The sequence below is a fragment of the Leptonychotes weddellii genome, chromosome 15, assembly GCF_054177405.1.
Source record: "Leptonychotes weddellii isolate Sample4059 chromosome 15, ASM5417740v2, whole genome shotgun sequence".
NCBI classification, from domain to species: Eukaryota; Metazoa; Chordata; class Mammalia; order Carnivora; family Phocidae; genus Leptonychotes; species Leptonychotes weddellii.
In genome coordinates this window covers 19,642,249-19,652,248 of record NC_138383.1, presented here as the reverse complement: position 1 = coordinate 19,652,248, position 10,000 = coordinate 19,642,249, and the positions used below count along the sequence as shown (strand labels likewise).

Genomic DNA, 10,000 nt, shown 5'->3' with positions numbered 1-10,000 from the left:
GAGGAATGAGAGAGAAGGATGCTCAAACCTCTCCAGCCCAGGAGTGGGGCTGCTGGAGAGAATTTGAGCTTGAAGGGCCCTGGGCTGCCCTGGGGTTGGGATGTGAGAGGGGGGCAGACGTATTTGGGAGCAAATGGTGTCCCTGGCGGGTTGGGGGAAGGAGGTTAATGGGACCTCCAGGCCCTCAACATGCGTGACCTGACCCAGCCACCCTGCCTCCCTGCAGCCTTGCAGCTGAGGCCCCGCCTTCCCCGCCGTGTGGTGGGGGCCCACCAGGATGAACAAACTGTCTGCGGAGCTGGCCCGCGACTTGGAGCGCAGCCTGCCAGCCGTGGCCTCCCTCAGCTCATCACTGTCCCACAGCCAGGGCCTCTCCTCGCACTTCCTCCCGCCCCCTCCGGAGAAGCGCCGTGCCATCTCTGATGTCCGCCGCACCTTCTGTCTCTTTGTCACCTTCGACCTGCTCTTCATCTCCCTGCTGTGGATCATTGAGCTGAACGTGAGTGGGCTCAAGGCTGGGGCCGGGGTGGGGGCGGGGGTGGGGGTCACCTGGGCCTTACTCCAGCTGCCACACGGCAGGGTGGTCTCTGTGGCCGGGTGAATTTCCCAGTAAAATGAAGAATGGGAAGATAGGAACAGCCATTCTCGTCTTCCGAAGAAAAGGGAGCTCAGAGGGCTGGAGTCATTTGTCTAAGGTCCTTCAGCAAGTAGGTGAAGAAGGGCAGAGTTTGAACCCAGACCCTCAGGCTGCTGCGTTCCCACTCCTGACCTCTGCGCCAGACTGCCCTCTAGTGGGCACTCCTGAGGAAGCAGGAGAGAGCCCAGGGGACGGTGGTTGTGCTATTGAACCTTTGTCTTCTTTCTGGCCTGTGTCGCTCTCTGACTCCATTCATTCATTCCTTCATTCACTCACTCTGTTAGCAGTTTTGGAACACCTGCTGTAGCCCAGGCATTGTGCTAAACGCAGAGGGTATCTGCGGGGCAAACCAGTAAAAACTCCCAGTTCCTGGTGGTGCCTAGTTCTCCCTCCCCATTTGGACACAACTCCAGTGCCCCCCAGTTTGGCCTCTGCGGGCTTGGTGAGATGCCGCTTCGCAGCCTGGAGGGGGAGCCACCTGTCCATGCTGCGTCCGCACCCTCCCCGCCGCCGGGCAGCGCTTGGCCAGCTGGTGGCGGCACCTGATCTCCAGGCACTGACAGGCCGGAGCAGGACCCCACCACAGAGGCAGGAGCCGAGAGAACAGAGCACCCCAGGCTCTGTCGGTCCCAGCTGCTCCTCTGTATTCACTGGGGGATGTCAGCAAGGGACTCGGCTTGCCTGAGCCTTCCCTTGTTTTCCTTCTGCACACTGGGTCAGAGTTCAGGATAGCAGGTGCCCTTCCTCCCGGCCTCAAGCTTGGGTGACAGGAAAACGATGACTTTGTTGAAAGAAGTGAGGAGTTGGGGGGAGGGGCTGGTTTAAGGGTGAAGAGGACAAGTGTGATTCTGGGCGTGTTCAGCTGGAGGGCTCTGGGGGTGACTGTCCTTTGTGCACAGAGATGAACTGGCACCTTCAACAAGATTGAGCCATGGGGGACCTTAGGGACCATCTTATCAGTGAGAAAGCTGCGGCCCCACAAGGTCCAGGGCTGTTTGAAGAGCTTCTGATGTCTTAGGCATTCTTCCTTTTTAACAACTTTTTTTTTTTTAAGGTTTATTTATTATTTTGCGAGAGAGAGAGAGAGAGAGACACACACACAGAGACAGAGACTGAGACCCGGGGAGTGGGGGGAGGAGCAGAGAGAATCTCAAGCAGACTCGGCGCTAAGTGCAGAGCCCAATGAGGGGGGTGGGCAGGCCGAGAGACTGTTGACAGGACCAGTGGCTGAACCACGAGGTTGGGCTTGGCAGGAGCCCATCCCACCACCCTGAGAGCACCACCCCAAGATCACGACCCGAGCCGAAACCAAGAGTCAGATATTCCGCCAGCTGCAGCCCCTAGGCACCCCGTGAGGCATTCTTCCTTTTGAAGGTCCCATCCATCATCAAAGCAAGCACTAAAAGTCACACAGCCCTCATTCAATATATATTATCTTGCCAGCAGACAGCTGAAAAAATTTTGATAATTTTACTTTTGAAATGATCTGGATGTACGGCTATAACAGCTCAGGAGTCCTCATGCATCCTTGGGAATTCTTGCAAATGGAGAAAAGTCTGATCTCCAGATTGTCTTCAGATGTAATGAAAAGTTCAGGAAGCTGGACTTAGCCATTAGTGGAGTTAGCCATCATGTTTCACTTGGTAGATAATTAAAATGTGATTGATTTTTGGTTTTGTGGTTTTAGTTTCATATTTTGGAGCATATATGTTTTTAGTTCTTGAACAGGCTGGGTGTTTCCCAGTGGATACAAGGCCCCCAGCAGGGTTACAAGAGCCACGCAGGGTCTTGCGGCCAGAGACTGGCAGGGGCCAGGACTTGGCACCCCTGAGTCAGGATGCTTTCGCCATCAGCGCCTGCACGTGCCCAGGCAGGGGGAGACCTCTGAGGGGCCGCAGCTGTTAGGGATCAGAGGGACCGTGGAGCCCAAGAGGGGGCAAGAGGAGTAAGAGGAGGACCAAGCTGGGGTGTGGGGGGGGTGTCAGTGTGTGTGGGGGGGTGGCGCGTGAGACTCCATGGGACTCAGGGGGGTCCTGAGGTCAAAGCACACGGTGGGGATGTGCAGGGGCGTTCACGTGTCAATGAGGGGGCTGCCCAGACTACTGGCTTCTGCTCTAAGCACCGGAATCACCTGGGAGCTTTATAAAAATTCCAGATGCTCAGCTCACACTGAGATTCGGACTCAGGGGTCTAAACATCTGTGTCTTAATCAGCACCACCCCACACCTCAGTTTGGATCACCTGCCAGAGATTAGAAGCTCCCATCTAGGTGTCGTGAAGGGTCTTCACTTTTCAGCCCCCTGGGCTCCATTCCTCAGAGTCCTCTTGTGTCCTCCCTTCTCCAGGGGACTGGCAGAAGCTGAGGCCTGCCACCCCATTCCTCCTGAGAAGTCAGGCTGCAGTCTGGCTCTCAGTATCCGTCCAGATCCTCTCCCTCCCCAGCCAAGGTATCAGGAGACCCATTGAAAATGTATGGGTAGCTGGGGCAGGGACGGGGGTGAGGACGAGTCTGCTCACTCTGTCTCTGTTGCTAGCCGTTCCCTCTAGCAGCATGATGGATTTTGCCCATTAAGCACAAACCTAATCAACTGACTTACCACCTGGGGCTCCGTCTGACACCACTGCCCACCCCCGGTCCCTATCACCCCAGATGGATGGTTGGCTGGGAAGATGGAGCACCGTCATGGAGAGAGGGAGATGAGATTATGTGAAAGGCCGGCTCCCAGCACCCAGTTGGCAACCCTACCTGCCTGCATGGGGCCTGTTGCCTCCCCTGCACAGCCCCACGGCCCTCCAGGCCTCTCCCTCCCTGGGCAGTGTGCCGACAGGTGTCAGTGCTGGAGCCAGGCCCTGCCCGTCGGGGTTGCCTGGGTGCTTGGAGGAACGACACTAGTGCTGGGGTCTCAGGCCTTGGCTGGGCTCCCTTGGTACTTTGGGGCCTTCCTTGGGCAGTGGCTTATCATCTCCAGGTTCCACACTCCCCCTGCCTCCTCCCTATTCCCAGAGGTGAGGACACCCCTGGGGACTTGGTTCTGCCTACAGAGCCGCTCGTATCTCCCTCTTCCAGACCAACACAGGCATCCAGAAGAACCTGGAGCAGGAGATCATCCACTACAACTTTAAAACTTCCTTCTTTGACATCTTTGTGAGTGGCCTTAGGGAAGGGGTCCCCGGGGGGCAGAGATGGTGCAGGGACATGACCCTGGCTGGATTCTCTTCTTTCTGCAAGACACATTCTAGTCTAGTCGGGGAGACTTGACTCCCATCCTCAGGGAGCCCTCAGTATTCGGAAAGTTCCTAATCAAGGCCCTCCCTTCAGAGAGCCTCAAGTGTGAGGGGGAAGAATAGACCCCTGTCCAAGAAGGTCACGTCTAAATCATCCCCTAAGAAACACTGACTCAGCCATTCCCTCCCGACGCATCACACCCATGTAGAGGGAACCTGGGGAGCAGGACCGGAGGGGGAGGTCAGCCTTCAGCTGGAGCAGGGGGCATTGGCTTGCCTGTGATGGCTTGTGTGTCCCCTGCCCGCCCCCCTGCCCCCCGCCAGGTCTTGGCCTTCTTCCGCTTCTCGGGACTGCTTCTGGGCTACGCCGTGCTGCGGCTCCGCCACTGGTGGATGATCGCGGTAAGACGCCCTTCTGGCGGCCCGAGGGCCCTGGCGGGGCTGGTGCAAGGGACGGTGTAGAGGAGGACTCACTCCCCAGCCCGTTTTCCCTCTCTCCCTTCTTCCCTCCGCTGGGCAGGTCACCACGCTGGTGTCCAGTGCGTTCCTCATCGTCAAGGTCATCCTCTCTGAGGTCGGTGGCTCAGGGTCAGGCTGGCCTGGTGGGCCTCTTGCCGGAGGGATGGGCTTCTCCTAAGAAGGGACCCTTTCTCTGACTTGGGGCGTCTGTCCCTGTTGTCAGGTTGGGGTGAGGGGGAATCCTGTCCTTGATATTTCCAAGGAATCATCTTCATGGGCTTCCTCCACCTGTCCCTCTGCAACCCCAAGAACAAAAAGTTCTTTTGCCAGCCTAACCTCAGTTTATCCTGCTGCAGAATTCATTCATCAATCTCAGATGCATGTGCCACAGAGGGTCCCCAAGCAGCTGGTCCCAGGAGTGGGGAGTGTCCCAGAGCTAGCAGCCCCTAGAGGGGACTCTGCGTTTGGGGTGACCCCCTGCTGTGGAGCTCAGCCCCCTTCCTCCACAGCTGCTCAGCAAAGGGGCGTTTGGCTACCTGCTCCCTATCGTCTCCTTTGTCCTTGCCTGGTTGGAGACCTGGTTCCTTGACTTCAAAGTCCTACCGCAGGAGGCCGAGGAAGAGCGATGTGAGTCCTGGGGCAGGGGTGCAGGGAGGGTCATCGCGGCCCCAAGAGAGGAGAGTTTCGGGCATGAGAGCCGGTTCTGAGCTATCTTGCCAACTCTGAACAGCCTCCCAGAACCTAAGGGTGAGCTTGGAGTGGGGGGACCCCAGGCTGCTAAGGCATGACTGTCCTTGTTCTGGGACAATGGCTGCCCGTGTCTGCTCCCCCAGGGTATCTTGCTGCCCAGGCTGCTGTCGCCCGTGGACCCCTACTCTTCTCTGGCGCTCTGTCCGAGGGCCAATTCTATTCACCCCCAGAATCCTTTGCAGGTGAGGGCTGGTGGGTGGGAAGCTGCTTCAGCGAGGGTCTTTATGAGAAGTGGGTTGGCTGGGTCTATTTGTTCTGTTCCTTCTTTCAGCTCCCTGGGGAAAGTGAGCACCCCTCTCCCTATCTATCCCCCCGCAGTCTTGTACCCCGCTACCTCCCCACAGTCTGTCCCCACACCTTCCTGTTGTCATCTGTACTTGTTTTCCGCAGGGTCTGACAATGAATCCGATGAAGACGTTGGGAAGAAAAGCTTCTCTGCCCAGGTATTTGGCTGCCCGCCCCCACCTGACCTTTGGAGTGGGCACCCTGGAGAAGGTGCCAGTGCTGGGCTTAGCCAGGGTGGGCAGGGGCCTCCCCGAAGAGGGTGGACCTCAGGTGGCCCGAATGCCAGTCAGCGTGCACCTGAGTGTCTGTCCCACCGTCAGTCAGGCCCGCTGGGCCGCCTCATACTGGGGCCTAAGGGGGGCGGCCATGACCACAGCACCTGGGGCCCCCACAGGGCCTGAGAGACCAACCCAGACTCCATGTGTATGGAGTATCTGGAGAAAGAACTGGTCACGAACAAGGGGGCGGGCGGGCCCCGGGCTGATCCTGTCCTGCCTCTCCTCCTGGGCCAGGAACGGGAGTACATCCACCAGGGGAAGGAGGCCATGGCGGTGGTGGACCAGATCTTGGCCCAGGAGGAGAACTGGAAGTTTGAGAAGAACAGTGTAAGAAAGCTCTCTCCCACCTGACCCGCCATGTGTGTTGGGAGTTTTTGCTTTCTCTTCTGAGGCCCGAGAAGCCCAAGGATGGCCCAGGTTGGAACCATATTCCTGTGCCAGGAGAGGGGGCTGGGCCCCGGGGTCGCCGCTTGGCAGGAGGTGGGGCCGGATCGGATGTTTCCAGGGTGCCTTCCCCCTGCGGCACTGCCCCGCGCCCACCCTTGGCTCCCTGTGCCCTGCTCGCTCAGCTCCGGCTTCGAGGGGGAAGCCAGGCTTCGGCCCTGTGTCCAGTGTATTGTTTCATGAGCAAAACAACATTATCTAAAGAGATGGCAGTGAGCTTGGAGAATGGGGGACACGTCGCCGTCCCTCTCTGTGGCCAGTCCCTCGGGTGGCCCTGGCCGGCCTGGAGACACAGGTCCTCGTGGTCGCGGCTGCAGCTGTGCTTCTGTCCTTTAACTTGACATCAGAAGCCTTTCCTCATTGCTGGACGTTTGTCAGAACCACGGTTTTTTAATGGCTGCCTGAATATCGCTGAACTCCTGGAGTTTTCCACCCTGAGCTATTACGAAGCCGCCCTATCTGGGCGCCCATTCCTTCCCCACCAGCCCACCCTGCGTGCCCTCCCCCTGCCCTCCGCCCACCTCCCTATCACCCTTCTGTCTCTGCCACAGGAATATGGGGACACCGTGTACACCATCGAGGTTCCCTTTCACGGCAAGACATTCATCCTGAAGGTGAGTGACGGACGCAGGTGTCTGGAGGGTCCTGGAGCCTCCTGCTCTGTCTGAGGTTTCAGCAAGGGGCTGAGGGGCCCTCTGGTAGGTTTCTCCGCACCAAGAGGGGAGGGCTGCTGTGCCCAAGCATGTCTGGCCCCATCCAGCCCTCTGTCCGCCCTGCCCCAGACCTTCCTGCCCTGCCCCGCCGAGCTGGTGTACCAGGAGGTGATCCTGCAGCCGGAGAGGATGGTGCTGTGGAACAAGACCGTGACTGCCTGCCAGGTGAGCCGGTCCGGGGGGCCCAGCCTGGCCACCTCTCAGGGCAGGGGCAGAGCAGCATGGCGGGTCAGGTGCACTCATCCCCCAGCACGACCACGTCATAGAACTGCTCCGTGCCTCAGCTTCCCCGTCTGTACAATGGGGCTGATAGTAATGGCGCCTTCTGGAGAGGGTCTGGAGGATGGAGAGGGAGCACGTAGACAGAGCCCAGCCCAGGGCCTGGGAGTGGCTCTTAGTACAGGGACCTGGACAGAGAGGAGAGGAGGCTGGTCTGGGGGTTCCCTGAGGCGCTGGGACCCTTTCCCTGGGGTGTTCCTGGGCTGGGCTGTACCTCACATCTCTGCTGGCCTTTAGATCCTGCAGCGAGTAGAGGACAACACCCTCATCTCCTACGATGTCTCTTCGGGGGCCGCGGGCGGGGTGGTCTCCCCCAGGTGAGCACCACCAAGCCCCTCCTCTCAGGCAGGCCTCCTGCCCTTGGATCGTGGGCTTGGCTCCCTGCTCCCAGTCTAACCCTCCCGCCCCCAGGGACTTCGTGAACGTGCGGCGCATCGAGCGGCGCAGAGACCGATACCTGTCCTCGGGCATCGCCACCACGCACTGCGCCAAGCCCCCCACACACAAATACGTCAGGTGAGCCTTGCTTTGCCTGGAGTCATCCCGGCTGGCCCGTCCCCTGGTGGCTGTGAGGGCAGGGTAGGGCACAGCACGGACCGCAGGGCGCTTTTCCTGCCGAGACCGCCTTCCTGTCCCCTGTCCTGCTGGGCTCTGCCCCTCCGAGCCCCTAATCCTGCTAATCTGCTCTACGTCCTGGGGACTGGGGGACTGAGGGCTGGAGCCCAATGCCCAGGCTGGAGGGTGGCTCCAGGGATAGCCTGAGGACAGGGACGAGTCCATGGAGGGGGGCTGGGAGCCACGAGGTGGCGCTGGTCCAGGCTACCTGAGCAGAAGGCTCTGTGTCCTTACCTCCCTGCCTGAGTAGAGTTGGTCCCGCTGCCTTGCCTTTTCCCGGACTGCTCGGAGGTCCCCACGAAGGAAGGGGCACCTGTCCCGGGGCATCCTCCAGTTCTCCTGGTGCCTCACCCTAGACCCCAGTGCTGCAGGCGGCCTCCTCCCCGATTCCCCGCTCTCCCCATCCTTCTTGGGGTTCCAGAGAGCACTGGGTGTGGAGTATGAGATTTGACACACCAGACGCCTGGGTGACGAGCTGGCCTCTTTCTGGGCGCCAACTTCCTTATCTGTGGCGTGGGCTGAGCGCGCTCAGTGGGGCTGTGGGGGAACTGACTGGGGATGGGATGTGCCCTGCCCGCCTCCTGGGAAGGCGCCCCCTCCTGGAGCACCCCCAGCACCACACTGCTCCCCGAGTCGGGCCTGGGTGAGAAAAGCGTGCACACCCCACCCCTCCCAGCCAGAGCTGACCGAGAATCCCTGCACAGAGAGGATGACGGCTGCCACCGGGGATGGGGTGGGGTGGGGTGGGGGGTTGCTGAGAAGGCTGTAGAAGGGGGAGCTGAGCCTCACAGGGTACGTGGAGGGCTGTATCCTGGGGCCTCTGGGACACCTGCTCTGGGCCCTGCTCAGGCCGAGTGGCAGTTGCTAGACCAGTAGCTCCCTTCCCTCTTTTACCCCAGTCCAGGATGGGCCAAGGATGGGGTGTGGGGTCAGGTCGGAGGCCTTGCCTGGCTCCAAGGTGCCCCCCAATGGTGCTTTTCTCGTAGGGGAGAGAATGGTCCTGGGGGCTTCATCGTGCTCAAGTCAGCCCGTAACCCCCGAGTCTGCACCTTCATCTGGATCCTGAATACAGATCTCAAGGTGGGGCTGCGGGGCTGCAAGGCTGGCTCGGGACAGTAGAGACGCTGCTGGGGCGCCTGCGTGGGGCCTCCTGTCATGCTCAGGACCTCACCTACCCCACCTCCTCTCCTACGCTCAAATTGGGGGCCGGGTCAAGATGGTGTCCTGAGTTGCTGGAGGGCCTGTGTGTCCCCTTACCTCCGAGGGTCGAGGCCCTGTGGAGCGGTGGCTGACTGCCAAGCCGGCCCCTCCTAGGTCTGTCTGTGTGGCCAGTGCCAAGAGCCGGCACAGCGTGTTCTTTCTGCCAGGGGTGAGGGGGACAGGGTGGCTTAGGCTGCGTTCCAGAGCGGCACCTGCACCTGCTGCTCTGACCCAGGGTACCCCCCACCCCCCACCCCCGCTGGTGCCTGTCCGGAGCGGGGAGCCCCTGCTGAGGGCGGGCCATCCCGAAACTTCCTCCCACCTTCCCGCAGGGCCACCTGCCCCGGTACCTCATCCATCAGAGCCTCGCGGCCACCATGTTCGAGTTTGCCTTTCACCTGCGGCAGCGCATCGGAGAGCTGGGGGCCCGGGCGTGACCGTGCCCCGTCGCCACCCTGCAGGCCAGGGTCCTGTCACCGCAGCCTTCAGAGCCAGAGAGGGGGCCAGTGGGGCTTCCCGCCACCCACAGAGGACCTGGCCTCAAGCAGTGGGGAGGAAGAAGTTTCCTCCTGTGGCAGCCCCTTGGCCTCAAGCTGCCACCGTCCAGCATGCTTCGCTGTGCCCAGGGGCCGTGAGCAGGTGGGGAGGTTGGGCACCTGGACTCCGGGGCTCTGCCGCCCAGGCGAGTGGGCTCTACGCTGCCGATGTTTACACAGTGCCTGGCCCTGCCTCCTGGAGGACGAGATGCACGGCGCCCTGCCTAGCCGGGGGCAGGGTCTGGAATGGGAGCGGCAGCCTCGGGGCGAGAGCGCCAGGGCCCTGAGCGGGCCGGGGGTCAGGGCGGCCTGGTCACTGGTCACCAGTGTTAAGGTGCAGGAGCCCCTTCGTCTGCCTGCTATCTCATCATGGTTTTTTAGGATTATTTAAAGGGTCTGGGACCTTTTTCCACATGCACTTGTTGGGGAGCGGGTGGCAAGTGGGGGTGGTGGGTGCTGGCAGTGAACCCCTGCCGCCCCCAGTTCCTCTCCCTCCCCCAGGGTTCCTTGGGGACCTTTGTAATTTGAGCCAGTTATTAAAAACGAACTCAAAAAAAAAAGAAAGAAAAAGCAGCCCCC

General features: G+C 60.4%; 1 protein-coding gene across 7 annotated transcripts in view; it reads left to right on the top strand.

Moving 5' to 3' along the window:
* Positions 1-9,991, top strand: part of STARD3 (StAR related lipid transfer domain containing 3) — a 19,912-nt gene extending 9,921 nt beyond the window's left edge. The window contains exons 2-15 of one of the 7 annotated variants that reach the window (XM_006750464.3): positions 227-499; positions 3,705-3,782; positions 4,187-4,264; positions 4,383-4,436; positions 4,831-4,948; positions 5,155-5,253; positions 5,462-5,514; positions 5,869-5,961; positions 6,630-6,692; positions 6,861-6,956; positions 7,308-7,387; positions 7,482-7,586; positions 8,672-8,765; positions 9,218-9,991. In XM_006750464.3, coding sequence (XP_006750527.1) covers positions 278-499; positions 3,705-3,782; positions 4,187-4,264; positions 4,383-4,436; positions 4,831-4,948; positions 5,155-5,253; positions 5,462-5,514; positions 5,869-5,961; positions 6,630-6,692; positions 6,861-6,956; positions 7,308-7,387; positions 7,482-7,586; positions 8,672-8,765; positions 9,218-9,322 — 1,338 coding nt within the window. In that variant the 5' untranslated portion in view covers positions 227-277 and the 3' untranslated portion in view covers positions 9,323-9,991. Of the gene's footprint in view, positions 1-226; positions 500-3,704; positions 3,783-4,186; positions 4,265-4,343; positions 4,437-4,830; positions 4,949-5,154; positions 5,254-5,461; positions 5,515-5,868; positions 5,962-6,629; positions 6,693-6,860; positions 6,957-7,307; positions 7,388-7,481; positions 7,587-8,671; positions 8,766-9,217 lie in introns of all 7 variants that reach the window. The other 6 variants (XM_081805062.1, XM_081805065.1, XM_081805064.1 and 3 more) reach the window with 6 other exon arrangements.
* The last annotated feature ends 9 nt before the right edge of the window (positions 9,992-10,000 follow it).